The sequence below is a fragment of the Chelonoidis abingdonii genome, chromosome 26 (genome assembly GCF_003597395.2).
Source record: "Chelonoidis abingdonii isolate Lonesome George chromosome 26, CheloAbing_2.0, whole genome shotgun sequence".
Classification (NCBI taxonomy): Eukaryota; Metazoa; Chordata; order Testudines; family Testudinidae; genus Chelonoidis; species Chelonoidis abingdonii.
The window spans coordinates 819,151-837,374 of NC_133794.1; the positions used below are offsets into that span (position 1 = coordinate 819,151).

General features: G+C 53.0%; 1 protein-coding gene across 6 annotated transcripts in view; it reads right to left on the reverse strand.

Moving 5' to 3' along the window:
* Nucleotides 1-18,224, reverse strand: part of MAP2K7 (mitogen-activated protein kinase kinase 7) — a 63,116-nt gene that overhangs the window by 19,036 nt on the left and 25,856 nt on the right. For 3 of the 6 annotated variants that reach the window (XR_012654912.1, XM_075061193.1, XM_075061191.1), the window contains 8 exons: nucleotides 13,513-13,654; nucleotides 12,911-12,977; nucleotides 12,067-12,180; nucleotides 11,367-11,486; nucleotides 10,989-11,096; nucleotides 10,252-10,455; nucleotides 9,451-9,531; nucleotides 7,375-7,517 (listed from right to left, as the gene is read on the reverse strand). Coding sequence is in view for 5 of the 6 variants with exons in the window: in XM_075061193.1 (XP_074917294.1) it covers nucleotides 7,375-7,517; nucleotides 9,451-9,531; nucleotides 10,252-10,455; nucleotides 10,989-11,096; nucleotides 11,367-11,486; nucleotides 12,067-12,180; nucleotides 12,911-12,977; nucleotides 13,513-13,654 (979 nt within the window). In the remaining variant the exon portion in view is untranslated. The remainder of the gene's footprint in view (nucleotides 1-7,374; nucleotides 7,518-9,450; nucleotides 9,532-10,251; nucleotides 10,456-10,988; nucleotides 11,097-11,366; nucleotides 11,487-12,066; nucleotides 12,181-12,910; nucleotides 12,978-13,512; nucleotides 13,655-18,224) is intronic. The other 3 variants (XM_075061194.1, XM_075061192.1, XM_075061195.1) reach the window with 1 other exon arrangement.

Below are 18,224 nucleotides of genomic sequence, written 5' to 3' on the forward strand. Positions count from 1 at the left end.
TATTCCAATTAGGTGTGCGCGCCGTGTGCACGTTCGCCGGAAGATTTTTATGCTAGCAACACTCGGTGGGTCGGCTAGGTGCCCCCTGGAGTGGCGCCACTATGGCGCCGGATATATACCCCTGCCGACCCAACCGCCCCTCAGTTCCTTCTTGCCGGCTACTCTGACAGAGGGGAAGGAGGGGGGGTTGAAATGGATATGAGCAACACATGTCGAAGAACAACAGTTACAAAGGTGAGTAACCTTCTTTTCTTCTTCGAGTGCTTGCTCATATTGATTGCAATTAGGTGATTCCCAAGCCTTACCTAGGCGGTGGGGTTGGAGTGAGATGTTGCAGAATGCAAAACTGCTGAGCCAAAGGCTGCATCATTCTCTGGGACTAATTGAACCTGCGCCATAAATGTGAAGCAAAGGTGTGAGACCGAAGACCAGGTAGCTGCACGACATATCTCCTGGATAGGTACATGAGCCAGGAAGGCGGCAGATGAAGCTGAGCCCTGGTAGAATGTGCGGTATGTGGCTTGGGGAATATGAGCCACATCAAACAAGGCGGATGCACGCCATCACCCAAGATGGGATCCTCGAGAGGAAACAGGTAGGCCTTTCATTCGATTTGCACCGTGACAAAGGTTGGGGTGTTTTACGAAAGTGTTTGTCTGCCCAATATAAAATGCGAGCACTCTTATGGATGTCCAGGGAGTGCAATCGTTGCTCCCATGCGTTTGAGGTGGCTTCGGGAAGAAGACCGGGAGAAAGATGTCGGTAACATGAAAGGCCAAAACCACCTTAGGGAGGATGCCGAGTGTGGCCGCAACTGCACCTTGTCCTGTGGAACACAGGTACGGCGGATCCACCGTAAGAGTCTTAGCTCAGAGACTCGTCTGGCCACATTAATGGCTATGAGGAAAGCTGTCTTCCAAGACAGGTAGAGTAGCAAGCAGGTTGCTAACGGCTCGAATGGGGGAGACATAAGCCTGGTTAAAACCAGGTTAAGGTCCCAGGTCAGGGCTGGGCGGCGTACTTGGGGGTATAAGTGCTCCAAGCCCTTGAAGAACCTTGAAACAATAGGGTGTGAGAACACAGAACAGCCATCTTCTCCTGGGTGGAAGGTAGAGATAGCTGCCAAGTGTACCCTCAGTGATGATACTGCTAGGCCCTGCTGTTTGAGAGACCAGAGATAGTCCAAGATGGAGGGAATCGAGACCTCAGTGGGAGTAAGATTATGCGTTTCGCACCAGCAGGAGAAACACTTCCACTTGGCCAGATACGTTGACGGGGTGGAAGGTTTTCTGCTACCCAGGAGAACTTGTCGTACTGATGCACAGCAACGTAACTCTGACTGGTTTAGCCACACAGCAGCCAAGCCGTGAGGTGAAGGGCCTGCAGGTCTGGGGGGCGAAGCCTGCCATGGTCCTGAGTTATGAGGTCTGGGTGGAGTGGCAGGGTAATTGGGTTGGCTATTGACAGGTCGAGCAACATGGCATACCAGTGCTGCCTGGGCCATGCTGGAGCAATCATGATTAGGTGCGCTCTGTCCCTGCGGGGTTTCAGCAGGATTTTGTGAACCAGCGGAAATGGTGGGAAGGCATAAAGGAGCTGGCTCTTCCACGGCATCAGGAAAGCATCCGAGATCGATCCTGGGGAGAGACCTTGGAAGGAGCAGAACATCTGGCATTTCCTGTTCACGCGGGAAGCGAACAGGTCTATGTTGGGAAATCCCCACTGCTGGAAAACAGAATGAATAACGTCCGGGCGGATCGACCACTCGTGAGACAGGAAGGACCTGCTGAGTCGATCCGCCAGAGTGTTCCAAACCCCTGGGAGAATGGACGCTACCAGGTCTATCGAGTGGGCTATGCAAAAGTCCCAGAGTTGGATGGCCTCCTGACAAAGGGGGGAGGATCGTGTCCCTCCTGCTTGTTTATGTAGTACATGGTCGTTGTGTTGTTTGTAAACACTGAGACACCACGGCCTTGTAAATGTTGCTGGAATGCCTGGCATGCCAGGCGGACTGCTCTCAGTTCTTGGACATTTATGTGTAATGCCAGCTCCTGAAATAAGCAGAGACCTTAAGTACGAAGGTGTCCGAGGTGAGCACCCCAGTCGAGAGATGACGTGTCCATTGTCAGGGACATTGAGGGCTGGGGCGGATGGAACAGCAGCCCTGTACACACCAGGGAGGGAGTTAGCCACCAGTCTAGGGAGCCTAGGGTGCTCGGGACAATGATGAGTATCGTGTCTATTGAATCCCTGCCCAGGTGGTATACCGAGTTCAGCCAAGCTTGGAGAGGACGGAGGCGGAGTCTGGCATATTTGGTTACAAACGTGCAGGCAGCCATGGGACCCAGGAGACCGAGACAAGTGCGAGCCGACGGCGTCAGGAAATTCTGTAGACCTCGGATGATTGTTGCCATTGCCTGAAACCGCAGCTGCGGTAAGCAGGCCCTGGCTAGATTGGAGTCCAGAACAGCTCTTATGAAGTCTAACCTCTGCTGGGAACCAGAGTGGATTTTTCTATACTGATCATCAGGCCTAGACGTGTGAATAGGTCCTTGACGATGCCCACATGCTGGGTGACTTGTGTCTCGGAGGCCCCTCGGATGAGCCAATCGTCCAGATACGGAAAAACGTGTATCCAACATCGGCGGAGATAGGCGGCGACTATGGCTATACACTTTGTAAATACCCTTGGGGCTGTAGAAAGGCCAAACGGCAGGACTGTAAACTGGAAGTGCTGATGGTTGGCTACGAAGTGGAGGTATCTCCTGTGTGGAGGAAAAATGGCTATGTGAAAGTATGCGTCCTTCATATTGAGGGTGGCATACCAGTCTCCAGGATCCAAGGACGGGATAATGGTCCCCAGGGATACCATGCGGAACTTAAACCTTGTCATAAACTGGTTGAGTCCTCGCAGGTCTAGGATAGGTCTGAGACCTCCCTTCGACTTGGGGATTAGGAAATAACGGGAGTTAAACCCCTTGCCACTTTCGTCCTTTGGTACCTCCTCTATAGCTCCCATGGTGAGGAGCGTCCGCACCTCTTGCAAGAGGAATTGCTCGTGAGAGGGGTCCCTGAAGAGGGACGGAGTTGGAGGGTGGGAGGGCAGGGTTGAAATAAATTGGAGGTGGTACCCATACTTCACTGTGCGTAGGACCCAGCTATCTGTAGTTAACTGGGACCACGCCGGGAGGAAGAAGTAGGAGAGATGGTTGGAGAAGGGAGGAGAAGGATTCTGTACTGGTACGCCTCTCTCGGGCGCACCTTCAAAAGTTAGTCTTTGGTCCGGCTGGTGGTTTCGAGGGACCTTGATTTTGGCCCCCTTGGGGTCCTGATTGTCGTCTACGACCACTTTGGCCACGCCGCCTGCCAAAATCCTGTCTTTGTCTAGGCGTAGAGTATGGGCGGTGAGGCTGGGGACGGAAAGGCCTACGTTGGGTCACCGGCGTATGCATGCTGAGAGCGCATTATGACCCTGTTGTCCTTCAGGCTTTGCAGCCTGGGGTCAGTCTTTTCCTAGAAGAGGCCTTTACCATCAAATGGCAAGTCCTGAATGGTATACTACAGCTCCGGTGAGAGGCTTGAAATCTGAAGCAATGAGATGCGCCTCATGGCAACACCCGAGGCCAGAATCCTGGCTGCTGAGTCGGCTGCATCCAACGAGGCCTCGAGGGAAGTTCTGGCCACTTTTTTCCTTCCTCCAAGAGCACAGTGAACTTTTGGCGGGAGTCTTGAAGGAGTAGCTCCGTAAACTTACCCGCCGCCGCCCAGGTCTTATAATTATAGCGGCTAAGCAGGGCTTGTAGATTTGCCACCCGGAGCTGTAGAGCACCTGCCGAGTACACTTTGCGGCTGAGTAAGTCCATTTGCCTAGCCTCCTTTGATTTCGGGGCTGGTGCCTGCTGGCCATGGCGTTCTCTCTCATTAACAGACTGGACGACTAGTGAGCAGGGAGGAGGATGGACATACAAGTATTCGTACCCTTTAGAGGGCACCATGTATTTACATTTGACTCCCCTGGTGGCAGGAGGGACAGAGGCTGGCGACTGCCGTATAGTATCAGCATTGGCCTGGATGGTCCGAATAAACGGTAGGGCCACTCTGGTGGGGGACTCCGCTGACAGAATGTCCACTACTGGGTCCTCTACCTCAAGGACCTCCTCCACCTGGAGGTTCATATTGAGTGCTACCCTCCTCAGGAGGTCCTGATGGGCTCTCAGGTCAATTGGAGGAGGGCCTGAGGAGGATGTTCCTGCCACCGCCTCATCTGGAGAAGAGGACGAGGAGATGCCGGGGACGAGCAGGTCCTGTGTGGCCTCTTGCTCTTGGGCGACCTCCTGCTCCAGTGGAACTTGGGAGTCCGGTGGGTAAACTGGGGCTTCCTCCGTAGCAGCTGGAGGAGGACGGCTAACTGTCGCCTCTGGCACTCGATGCTCTGATGGGACAGAGTGGGACGGAACTACTGGTATGCCTTGGGCCTGGTGGTACGCCCAAGGTGTCCAGAAAGACCACTGATGGGGGCCTTGGTCCTGGGCCTGGGTCTCTTGGAAGACTCTGGAGGGCACATCGGAATCACAGTCCTGTGCATAAGAGCTGTCCGCGTGGGACAACACTGATGCGTGTCTGGATGGCCATGGAGGGGCTGAAAAGCCCTGGGCAAAGTCTCTGTCTCTAGCGGACCTTGCTCTACTCGGCACCAGGGACCGGTACCAGGAGGCATACCGGTACCAGGAACGAGATCGGGACCTGGGACTGGAGCGGTGCCGGGAGGTCGACCGAGATCTCAAGGCTCGACGTCGGGAGCGGCTACGGGAGTCATGGTGCCTGGAGCAGTGCCAGGAGCTGGAACAGTGCTGAGAGTAGCGGGCCGGCGAACGGGATACTGAACAGTTCCGGGAGTGCAACTGGTACCGAGGAGGAGAACGGTGCCGGGACTGCGAGCGGCTTCGGGAGCAGAAGCGCCGATGGGACCTAGAACGTCTGCAGGACCATGATCATGAATGGTGCCGCTCTGCTGTGCCAACAGAGGATGGTCTTATCAAGGTAGGCTTGCCGATAGACTGTATTACCCACACCGGTGGTGCCAGGGGTTGAGGCAGCGTCGACTCTGTCATGGCAATCAGATCCCTCACCATTGAGAATGTCTCTGGCGTGGATGGAATAGTAAGCTCAACCACGGCTCGCGCCGAGGAGCTGACAGGCACCGGACTCGACGATCCTTGTGGGACCGGAATCGATGATGCCAACGTTATCGGTGCCACGGCAGGTGTCGGTGCCAGGCGATCCGACTTAGACGAGCTCTCTGGCTGCGGTGAAGGTGGCACGGAAGCAGCAGGAGTCTTAGGCTTTCTCAACCTCGGGGAGAGGGAGCGGTGCTGAGTCGACTTCAGTGCCCACGACAGCCGGTGCTGAGAGGCCTTGGCAGTACTGGTGCGGTCCGGTGCCGAGGAGGCGCTTCTGCCCGCCGATTGACCAGCGCTCAGTGCCAAAGGCAGAGGTGTAAGAGCCGCCTCCATGAGGAGCTGTTTTAGCTGAAAGTCCCGCTCCTTTCGGCTTAAAAGCCTTGCAAATGCGACACATCTGTCAGGTGAGATTCCTCGAGGCACTTAAGACAGGAGTCGTGTGGATCTCCTGTCGACATCGGCTTGTGACAGGCCGAGCACAGTTTGAAATCCAGTGAACCGGGCATGGGCCCTGGCACCGGGTGCTGGGAAGGGGCTAATCCCCAAACCCCTCTTAACTATACACTATGAACGATAAAAATTAACTATAACTATATAACTTTGAACTATATACACAAAAAAACAACTAGAGAACTACGAGTAGCTAGGGAGGTGGAGGTCAGTAAAACCGCACTCCACTGTTCCAACGACCAACATGGGCGGTAAGAAGGAACTGAGGGGCGGTTGGGTCGGCAGGGGTATATATCTGACACCATAGCGGTGCTACGCCAGGGGGCGCCCAGCTGACGCACCGAGTGTTGCTAGGGTAAAAATCTTCCGGCGAACATGCACGCGGCGCGCGCACACCTAATTGGAATCGAAATGAGCAAGCACTCGAAGAAGAACCAGCCGTTCAGCTCTTACTTCTGACATCAGCATAAAAAATCTCTGTGCACCAAGTGCTTCCACCCTGTAACTTCCACAGTCTTTGCTCGGGCTTGTCTGAGATGGGATCTTGGGACCTGTATTCACAATAAATGTGGCATATCGCCTTATCCCCCTGAATAAGATCCTGCTGGTTTTTATTTTCTTGGGATAACAATTATACGGGGGACATGGCAAAGCGAGCAGTTTTTCAGTAGTAGAGCAGCTGTCACACTTGTGTTTTTATGCCTGACTTTGTAAGCAAGTAGTTTTTAAGTGAGGTGAAACTCAGGGTATGCAAGACAAATCAGCCGCCTGAAAGGGGTCCAGTAGTCTGGAAAGGTTGAGAGCCACTGCTCTAGTGGGTACAACTAGTGATTAGCAACTTTAATGAGAGTCTTAACCCCAGGTACCCGCATTCCCCCAGTGCTGGGAAGGGCCAAGCCCCAGGCTGGTGACACTGCTCTGCCAGGCTTCAGCCCTGCACACGGGGTTGGGGACTGTGAGCAAAGCCAGTGGTGCATGGCCGGACCATGGGTTTGGAAAGGCAACAGCTCCACCCTGAGCTAACTGCTGACATTGACCCTTACGGCACAGATCCGTACAGCACTTTGCACGTCACATGGCCTTATTCATGCATCCCTTATGCTGACGCTCATGTATCCTCTTCTCCCCTAAATTCCCTCGTGGCCCTAGACCCCATGCCCCCTGCCCCCCAGGCACTCCATACGGCCGGTCTCCTACCTCCAGCTGCTTCACATAGCTCACTGGGACTCAGCCATGCAGCCCATTCTCCTTCTGCCCTTCCCACCAGCTGCCATCCAACACTTGCAGAACTGTTATCAGCTCCCTCGCCATGAAGCGCAGCCCCAGCCGGAACCACTCCCTGGAGAAGTGGCACAGGGTCTGACAGCGCAAGCTTGACATGCTGCGTCGCAGAGCTGGCCTGCAGAGGTGCCTTTTAGGGAGGGCATGGGGGTACTCCTACCAAAATCTGAAGTGTGCCCCTGCTCTGCTGTGATACAAAACAAAGTGGAAGCAGGTGCCCCCCTCCCTAAATGGTGCCCCTGGCCAGAGTATGGGAGCCCCTGTGCCATCTACTTAAGAGATCACTCACTGGAGTCACATCTACTGAAACAGTACAGGCTCATGGGCAGTTTAAGCTCTGACCAAGGCATGGCTCCTCAGCAGCTGACACTGCCCCACAGATGCAGCAGATTGGTTCTCCCCCACTGGACTTGGAGGCCCACGAACCGGGCCTCAGCTCCCCAGCAGTGTGGTCGTCACTCACCAGTCTTTAACGAAGGACTGAAAGTCCACGGAGAAGCTCATGTTGTTTGGGAGCAGGGGAGGATCTTCCTGCAAGACCTTGGTGAGCACCTCAAAGTCCGTTTTACAGTTCTTGTAGGGAAACTGACCGGTAGCCAGTTCGACCTGCAGGGAGGGAGGGAGGAAAGCAAGGGTTAAAATGGAATCAGGGTGCTTAGAGACAGTCCATGTGCTCTATCTATGATCCTGTGCTACTTCCATCAAATGCAATGAGATTCGTGGGGGTCAGACCTCTGGAAATTAGGGGCCTAATCATTATGAAATTACAAAGGTATCCAAGTGCCTAAAATGCAGACAGGGGCCTAGTGTAATTCACAGATGTACAGATTCCCAGGCCAGAAGGAATCTGGCCTCCTGTAAAACACAGGCCACAGGACTTCCTCAGAGTAAACCCTGTTTGAACTAGAGCAGGACAAGCCAATGCAGATCCAAAGAACACACTCAATACAGAATCCACCACAGCCCTGAGTAAGTCATTCCCTTGGTTAACCACCCTCAGTGTTCAACATTTGTGCCTTGTTTCCAGACTGACTTTGTCCAGCTTCAACTTCCGGCCAGTGGATCTTGTCAGAACTTTGTTCGACAGAAGAGCTCGTTACTGTCAAATTTCTGTGCCCCACACAGGCACTTACAGACTCTGATCAAGTCACCCCTTCTCTTTGTTAAGCTAAAGAGATGTTTGGCATTAGCTCACTTATTCCTAGGGATTTAGAGGGCTGATCTGACTCCCACTGAAATAGGAGGTGTCTTCCTACCAGGCTAGCTTCAGGCGCCCCGGTGTGAATGTTTTGGTTCATGTTTTTGACCCCTGAGATTATCTGAATATCTGGTCTTTTTCCTACAGATTTGTCCTGTTGCGTTTTATTTAGCTTAGGCCCTGGCCCTAGCCAGGTTTGTTTAGCTTGATTTCTCGTCAGTTTCGCTTTCTGGTCCTAAGGCCCTAGAGACAAAGGCGTGTGTCCTGGTTTCACTGATGCGAGGGGAACTTTTTATCTTAAAAAGATATTAACACTTCCAAAAGTAGGTTAGTAGGAATATTATGGTGGTGCCTAGAGGCCCTACTGAAATTGAGGCCCCATTATGCCAGGCATTGCACAGACACAGAGTGAGAGATAGTCTCTGCCCCAAAGAGCTCCCACACTAAACAGACAAGGCAGACAACAGGAAGGGTCATTATACCCATTTTGTGGGTAGGAAACTGAGGCACAGAGGAATGATGTGATTTGCTCAAGATCATATAGGGAGGCAGTGGCAGAGGTGGATTTTGAACCCAGGACTCTTGAGCCCCACGGCGCTGCTCTAGCCACAAGACCAGCCTATCTTCTTTATTCCTCTTGCCAAGGCAATTCCTCTTAACAGGAGTGCCCAAAGTTTACAATAGATCGCAGGGCTGTCCGACAACCTGCATCCCTCACCCATGCAAACCAGCTACGGGTCTGTCCTTGTATCTTCCTCAGTAGACAAAAGAGACATTGAGTTGGCCAAGGGTAAAAGCAGAGCTGGTTGGGCTAGAATTTCCCAGACCAACATTTCAAATTTTTTTTCTGAACCTGAATCAGGACAAAAAACTAAAACTCACAATTTTTTTCACAAACTGAAAAGCTGAAAATAACTTTGCTAACTTTGAAACATTTCACTTTGGTTAGGACCGTTTAAATTAAAATATTTATATATACACAACAACATAAGTTTAGAAACAAAAAGCCACTTGGGCTGAAAGATCAAAATGGGACGTTTTGCCATTTTCAAAACGTTTTTTGTCGTGGGTATTTTTTTGGGGGCGGGCGGGGGTGTGTTCAGCCCAACATGGCCGCATGGGAAGTTTCCATTTCCATGGATCAGTATTTTCTGACAGAAAAAACATGCTGTGAAACCTTGCCAACCAGCTGGAGATAAAACCCAGCAGCTGATCAGCCCTGCCCTTACTCTGCCAAGGGACTTTGGCTGTTTCAAGATCACTAAGCCCCTAGTGGCAAATCTTGGCACCGAGTTCAAAGCAGCGTTTTGCATAAGAAAGTAAAGAAGGGACTTCACTCACCAGCGAGATGCCCAGGCTCCACACATCCGCTCGGATATCGTAGTCTGGTTTGGTGGGATCAGGAGGGTCTATCCTTTCAGGCTGGAAAAGAAAGGTCAATACACTCTCAGTCCAGTGGCGCTCACCAGGAGGCGAGGATCTTACATTACAGCACATGCCTATTACAGATTGAGATTATGAAATCACGCCATTCTCTACTGATATGCAGCCAGCTCTGGGGTGGAGCAAGGCAGCTGCATAATGTAGCCTGGGAAGTGAATCTATGTACAGATTTCTAATATGCATATCAATGAAGTAAATAGGACTCATTTAACTTATTTTAAGTTTAAAATTTGGGCTAATGGGAGGAATTACCTGGCTGAAATTAGGCCAAGCACACTGGGGCATGCAGAGAGGGCCAGATCCTCAGCTGGTATAAATAGGCCATAGAGCCATTAAAGACAGATCCATGGCTCGCCTAAATCAGCACAGATCCACTGGAATCACCAGAGCTGTATCCATTCACAGCAGCTGAGGATCCAGGGCAGGAGTCTTTAGATCTTGGCTCACTTATGTCATCTGAAGCAGGACAGCACCCCCTAGAGCCACTCTGGAGAGCTGCTTCAGCTGGCCACTCTTCAGAGGTCTCCCATCCCAATACCGACCAAGCCTCACCCTACACAGCAGGCAAGATTAAAGGGGGTCCCATCCCAAGATACCACCCATCCCTGGGGCTCAGGCAACCACAGGTGCCAATTAGTGCACAGGCAGCCTGAGGCCCAGCAGCACCCTCTCCAAGCCATGGCACGACCCAGCCCTCACCGCCATGTACGCCGCACAGCCCGCACTCCGGGTCTTGGCCTTCGAGTCCACCAGCCTCCCACTGATCCCGAAGTCACACAGCTTGATCTGCCCCCTCTCGTCTAGCAGAATGTTGGAGGGTTTGACGTCCCGGTGGATGACGCCGTGCTTCTCCTTCAGGTAGTAGAGCGCCTTGACGATCTGAAAGGACACGGCCACCCCATGCTGATAGAGAAGGCGTCTCCCATGGTCAGCCCACTGCACCCACCTGTCCCCCGGGCTCACCGCAGGAGGATCAGCAAAAGGAGGGGCCAGCTAGAAAAGCTAAAGAGATGCCAGGCTCGATATGCAGCAGGGAGAGGTCAGCCCCTTTGTACACCGCTCTGCAGAGAGCACACCTGGCACCGAGAGCTCAGTTCTCGGCCCATCAATCCCAGAATTCCTGTCCTGGAGAAGGGAGGAGCAAGCCCCTCTCACGCTGATGAGATCGGATTGCAGGACCAAAGCCCAGGCGTGCATGAGCTGCTGTGCAGAGATCAGTGGGAACAAGCCCCTGAGGTGAGAGATCTCTCCCTCTGGGAGCCCCTTTCCAGCACAGACCCTGTCTGTGCAAAGCCAACCCAGCTGCCAAACGGGAGAGGCCAGTGGTGGATCAGGTCCCTCCCAGCTGCTCATGTGGGAGAAAGGTTTGGCAGGTACCCATCACTCTGCATCCAGCCCCACTTGCCTTTCCCCTACCTCGCTCCACCAGAACTCACCGCCACCGTCATCTTCCCCAGGATCCTCTCGGGGATGGGGCCCTGGATGCGTTTCTTGAGCTTCTCCGCACATGTGCCCATCAGCTCCATGGCAATGAAGACGTCTGTCTGTGTGGGAGGGAGACCAAGGCCGGGTTACCGGGGGTGCGACGTATGCTTGGCTTTCCGGACAATTGTGCAGAAAGGAGGTGGTGGCTTTGGGTAACGTCGCACCGCTCTTCGGGGCTGCAGCAGAAATCAAACCCGGGACCTCTCTACAAGTACAAGCCTCAGCTGCCTGAACTGGAAGACCCAGCTCTGACAGCTCAAGGCTGTAGCCAGGCCATGCAGCCACAAGGGGAGATGGAGAGCTGCAGCATGACTGCAGGGGGCTCTTACATTGGTGATGAAGGTCCCGAAGCATTGGACAATGTAGGGGCAGTCGTGGCTTTTCAGCACCACATCCAGGTCCATCAGGATCCTCTTGTTCTCCTCCTTGTTACCTGAGCGGCGCATTTGCTGTGGGGACCAGACAACAAGTAGAGATTACAGAGCGGCTCTATGGGCTGAGATCTGACTCCAGGGGTGAACAGTGACACCTGCTCTGCTCTGCCCTGCCACGCAGGGGACCACATAACCCTTTGTTAATTAACGCAGATGATTCCCCACCCACATAGGGCAGCGTTATCTCCATTTCGGAGGTGGGGAAACTGAGGCACAGATATGGGACATGATTTGCTCAAGGTCACATGAAGGCAGTGGAGTCTTGGCTTCAAGACCCCCCTCTTCCAACCTCTAGACACCACTCCCCAATGAGAGGCAAGAACAGAACCCAGAAGGCCAGCCCTGCCCCCCGAAGCTCTAACTACCAGACCCCACCCCTCTCCCAGAGCTGGAAATAGGACCCAGAAGTCCTGATTTGTAGCACCACCCTGCTCTGACCACCAGGCACTACTCCCCTTTCAAAGATGGGAACAGAGCCCAGGAGTCCTGACCCTCTGTTCTCTGCTCTCCCCATTCAACATCACCCCCTCCCTTCCTGATGGAACTATTCACCCCTTGCTCGGTCTGTTCGTAAGGCCCTGCCCCCAGTGCTCACCTTCACGGCTATGACGTGTCCCGTTTTCTTGAACCGCATCTTCCACACCTGACCACACGTCCCGCTGCCGATCTCGCCCAGGTTCTCCAGGTCATTGATCTCTGCTTGGTATCGCTGCACCAAGACACATACACACAGAGTTACAGGAGGGGTCATACAGCAGAGCCCATGTCTAGACACAGGGGACCAGGAGACAACCCTGAGCTAGGACAACTCCCCAGGGTAATCTCCATGGTAGGTATGCCAGCCAGTGGGGTAACAGGCTTCGCTGACCGGCACACTAGATTCTCCATGGCCCCACATTGCACCCACTTGCCTGTTCTCTAACCCACAATGGAGGTTGAAAGGACAGGGAAACCTCAGTTCCCTTCTTCCTGCAGAATGGGCATCCAGATCATGGGCAGCATATGCATGTGGTGGGGGATGTGGGGGACGCTTGCCCTCATGCAGCCTGTTCTGGGGCAGAGGATTTTGTCTCAAGCCAGAGCCAAACTGAACACAGAACAGCAGCCACTTCTGGGACGCTGCACAGGCGCTGTTTAATAGCTGCATGGCAACACCACTGGGCTCACTCAACCAGCCGTGAAACGCAGCCACCTTGGGGGTGGGACTTGGCAGCTGTTTACCAGTGCAGAGCAAGAATAAACAGGGAATGCTTGCCCAACATTGAAATGCAGCCACCTTTGGGGTGGGACTTGGCAGTTTTTTAAAGCACAATTCCACACAACAGTTTAGGACAGGAAAACTGATACAAAGCAGGGATACTCTGCACTAGTTGGCACCTACAGTTCTACTAATGGGGCAGCACTGAGAATACGATCCCTTTGCACTTCTTCCAACTCACCTGCCCTCCTATGGTCAGGTAACCCGTTTGCTTCATGATTTCCTGCAGCTTCTGGTCTATCTCTATACTAGAGAGACAAGTGGAGAAAGTTTGGATGAAGACAACATACCAAATCAAGTGACTCTGGCTCTGAGGAGGAGGAGCTCCCCTGACAGTTACTGGGGGCCAGATCAGAGTCCAAGCTGGGCACTGGTTGAGGACCCCAACCCACCTGTAACAGCAGGCCCATCAAGTCTAGTGCCCCCGCCCTGTGGCACTGGATTAGCCCAGTGCGCTGGCTAGCCCACCAGAATTAAGTCAGGCAAATCTTACTGGCTGAGCCAGGTGGCCTGCTCAACCTCATTGGCCAGGCTCGTGGGTCTGCTCCACCTCACTGGCCGAGCCAGCTGGCCCGCTCCACCTCATTGGCTGAGCCAGCAGGCCCGCAACACCAGTTTACAGGACATATACACAAAATAGGGGATCGATGCAGCTCCTGCATTACACACAGTACCCTGTAGAGGGAGCCAGCTGGCCAGGCCAAGAACTGCAGCCCCAGGGGTTTCCTTAGTTCAGCCCCATCACCACCACTTGGGAGGTGGTGGCCTTTTCCCACAGCTTACCTCTCCATGCTCCTGGGGATGGGGAAGGATGGCTGGGGCAGGCCCAGCAGCGGGCGGCGCGGCTGGTGCGTTTGATGCTGGGGAGAGTTCTCCGAGGAAGAAGAGCGGCTACTGCCATCATTCGCCAGAGGGAGCTGCAGGGCTGTGGGAGTGAGCGAGAGTCAGGGACTCAGATGCCTGGGTCCCTTTCCATACTCTGCTCCAGAGAACCCCCCTGCCTGCTGCATCTTACAGCCCCAGATCCCTGTCTGTCTTGCATGGGGTTGTGGGGGCCTCGCTGAAGGGGGATGTGATACCTACAGCCAGCACCCTGGCTTCCAACATGCCCCTTCGCTGACACTGTGCCCATCACAGAGCAAAGCCATTAGCTGCTGGAAAGCACAACACCAACCCTTCCCCTCACCTGGGCCATGCCACCTTGGAGCAGATTGTAGGGAACTATGTTGAACTGGCCTCCATGGGGTGACAGGCCAGGTAAGACATAATAGGTCTTCTCAGCATTTAAGTTCCATGGTTCGATAAAGCAGATTTTCCCAAACAGACTGCAAATGCCTGGTTTTCTCTCATACTAGGGTTGCTCACCCCAGGCCTCAGCAAAGTGGTTAACAGCTGTTGGGAGTGACTGTGCTGGAATCCCAAGTGCTAGATGCACACGGACACACAGGAGACAGCTGGGTTTGGTCTGCAGATTGGTCAATGCAAATGATCCTGACCCTTCCTTAGATCAGCTAATCTGGGAGGGGTTCATAGCCTAGGCACTGAAGCAGAGAGACAGAAGCAGCTGGGTGATTTGTCCGAGGCCACCACAAGTTAGGGCACGGAACCCAGGCATCCTAGCCTGAGATTTAACCACACGATGGGCGTTGTGTAGATAAATCCCCCTAGTCGCTTTTGCAATTCTCAGCCCTGACTCCCTGCCTGCTGCCCACACTCCCTGCTATGCCATGGCATGGGCTGCCGTAATTCAGCAACTGGCACAGACTGGCAGCATGCCTTAAATATAAGGAGTCCCTTGAGTGAGATTTAAGGAAGTGGTCAGAGGGAGCTTCTTCAGGTGTGTCAATTTCCTGGATCAGTTTCAACATAAACTGTTTGTCCCCATGTTAAAGAGGGAGCTCTGCCACCCAAAGGCTGGGAACCTGTCAGAATGAGAAGAGAAACCAAGGCCCATTGTTTGGCCTTGGAAGTTTGAGGCGAAGTTTTACTGGGGCAAGTCCGCGAACATGCAGGGAGGTCACTGCAGTTGTTACCCGGCCGTACCACATTCGATACCACACTGGTAACAGAGAAGAGGGGAAGGACCGAATCCTCCCACAGGCTTGAAATAAAACAGCCCCTCCCGCATACCTGGACAGGGGAGTAGCTGGTGCACACGCTCAACAGCTCAGAACATATGTGGGACACCCCTTCTGAACTTCTTCCCACTCACATGCCAGAAACCCAGCGCTATGGCCTCTGCTTGCAGGAGGCACCTGTGGTTCACATCCAGACCTCACTGCCCAAGCGGGAGGAGCTGTCCTCAAGAGACCACAGATTCCAGCATACCTGCTGCCAGGTCCCTGAAGAAGGTGGAGTACAGCATGCTGGGACATGTAGTCCCTCCTCCACCCACAGACTGTGCCTCCTTGTTGAAGGTAGGGAGGCTGACCGCAGAACTCGATGGGTTGCACTTTGGCTAGAAAGTTGATGCCACATTCTGGCATCCCTCTGCCCCAGGCATCGCCCCAGAGGTGAGTGGAGTTACCGCAGCTCAGCAGAGTGGAATCTGGCCCTCGGTACTTATTATGCAGCTTACTGCAAGCAGGAGCTTGCTAAAATCATACCACCTCAAATAATTTCCAGAAACTCCCCATGCCAGCTTTCAGTGGCCAAGCCAAACTATCCTATGCTGTTAACCTGGGCTGAAGGGAACTCCCTCACCCCAAGGGCAAGGCCACTTATGGAACTGCAACAGCTGGCAACCTGAGACTGCAGGGCTATTAGATGAGGGTTCAAAGCATGTTGTGCCCAGGGAGGAGGGGCTGCAGCTACCTGGATAGGAGAGCTGGTGAAGGGACCCTGATCCTTTCAAACAAAGACATCTAATGCCCATTGACTGACCCAGAACCCAATTCCCCCCACAGGTCAAAGAACCATTTTCCCATATTGCCCTGAAGCAGCTTGAATCTGGTCAATTTCAATAGCTTGAAGAGTCTTTTACCAAACAAAAATACTTTACGCTCCTGCCATCAGAGCACATCAGCAAATCAGCTCTGACAAGCTGAGTTAAGTATTATCCACCTGATACAGAAGGGCCAGCAGGGAGAGACTTGCCCAGCAGAACCAGAAGTAGAACCCAAGAGTTCTGGCTCAGTCTCTTTCACTGAATTTGTTCTAACCACAAGTCAATGCTCCCTTTATAAATTTGCTCCCACACTTGCTGGTGTATCCAAGTGCTACAATACTAGAATGGAGAACTGCTCAAGCCAGGACTTGAAAACGCTCCGCTCCCATGTGAAGTGATCCAATTCCTCCTGGACCTTTAAGATCACTCAAGGCTCGCTTTGAAAGGTCCCATCTCAGTAAAACTATAGGGCCAAACCCTCCAGCGGTGTCAATCAGGGTAGTGCTATTGACGCTAGTGAAGCCATGCTGGGTTACACTGGCTGAGGACTCTGCCTACTGGTTTTTAATGATAGACTGCGTTGGCATGTTCCCTCTGGCTTTAACTGCTGCTTGTCAAGGTGTGTAAAGTTCTCTCCCCATCTATGCAAGCAACCACCTCCCCTCCACCATGTCATGATCCAAAGTGTACCACAACCCAAGGACTTCAATAGCATCCGATTTCAAGCCCAATTAACAAATTAAATCAACCTGAGTGGACTTTGGCTCTCACAGGGTGGTGCAGCAGCTAGGGCAGCTGGAGATCTGAGTTCTGGTGCCAGCTCTGCCACTGATTTACTGCAAGGTCCTAGACAAGTTACTTCCCCCTATCTGTGCTTCTGTTTTCCCTCCCACCCTTAGCCTGTCTTGTCTGATTAAACCATAAGATCTCCGTGGCATAGACTGTCTGTCTCTGCATGCTGTGCCCAGCATATGAAGGTCCTGATCTCAACTGAAGCCCCATGGCACTGATTGTAACATAAATATTTATTATTAAATCTGAGCTCCATAGAAAATGCTCCTAGTTCCAAGCAGTTCACACTTAGCTCTTCCATTGCACTTTCCACCAGTAGATCACAAGAGAGGGCAGTATTATACCCATTTCACATATGGGGAAACTGAGAAGGGCCATGGTATGCCCAAGGTCCCAAAGCAGAGCACAGATGGGACTAGAACTTACCCATTGTATCCCAGCCCAGGATGTGCTGCAGTCAGCCACACTTCCTCCCCAACTCAAGAGGAGTGCTAGGTATGTGAAAACTCTGGCCCCAGCTGAGCCTAGAAGGGACCTGGTTCCCAAATGCTGGGCTGTGAAACCACAGTGCAGATGGCAAAGGGAGCGCTAGTGCTTAGCGCAGACAACGGGCAGCCAGGACTCCTACCTGCTCCGCCACTCACCTACTGGGCAACAGTTGGCAACTCATAACAGCTCCCTGCCAGTGTTGAACACCTCCCTTCCACTGCCACAGGAAAAGCCCTGGCTCACTGCGGCTACGAGACCAGAGACAAAATGCCACTCTCTGTTCTTCCCCGGTTTATTTGCTTTGTACATCTGACATCACTTTCTACCTGCTCAGGTTCAGAGGTGTCTGTTTCCATCTTTGTTTGCCTGGGTTTTTCCAACACACAATAGGGGAAGGGCCTGTGCTGAGTGCTGCACAGACCCCAGTGAGATCAGGGTCCCATTGGGCCAGATGCTGTAGATCCCCCTTGTCCCCTGATCAAGCTTGGGGCCCCCATCATGCTGGGTGCTGCAGACACATGATGAGAGACTTTCCCTGCCCCTGAAAGCATATACTCTAAATAGACAGAGGGGAAACTGAGGCACAGAGCAGGGAAGTGATTCACAGAAGGTCACACAGCAGTTCAATGGTGGAGTCGGGAACAAAACCGGCTGATCTGCTGAACCATGTGCTATAAAACCACAAAACCTGGTAGGAGGCCTTGGGGAGTCTCCCAACGCCCTGTCTACACAGTGGGTTCACCTCAGTTACTGCACCACTGTGTTGACAGCCTGAGCCCGGTTCACGCCAGGTCAACCCGGCCTGGCACTGAGGAGGTGGGGGCTGCGTCAGTGGTTTGCTGCGCTGCTGCCAACCGATGGCTGAAATCCCCACTTGTGGAAAAGGCCTGAAAATCACTGCTCTTTAAACACAGACCAGGTCTGAAACCGTCCCTTTAACTGCATCTCACCCAGCTGTCCAAAGGGGAGAAGATACTACCTCACAGGAGGGCTGGCTAGGAGATCTAATTCTGAGAGGTGGCATGCAGTAGCAGGTTAGGCCTGAGACCAGAGCTGGGATCTAAGGCCTAGCTCTGAAACTTGCCAAAATTTGCAGATGTGACTTGAATTTCAGCATCCCCAATTCCACTTAGTTTCTACAGGAGCTAGGGGCATCCAGCACCTCTAACAATGGAACCTTGTAGCATCTACCAGCCCCAGTCAGAGATCATGGGGTCATAGTGGACCATAAGCTAAATATGAGTCAACAGTGTGATACTGTTGCAAAAAAAGCAAACGTGATTCTGGGATGCATTAACAGGTGTGTTGTAAACAAGACACGAGAAGT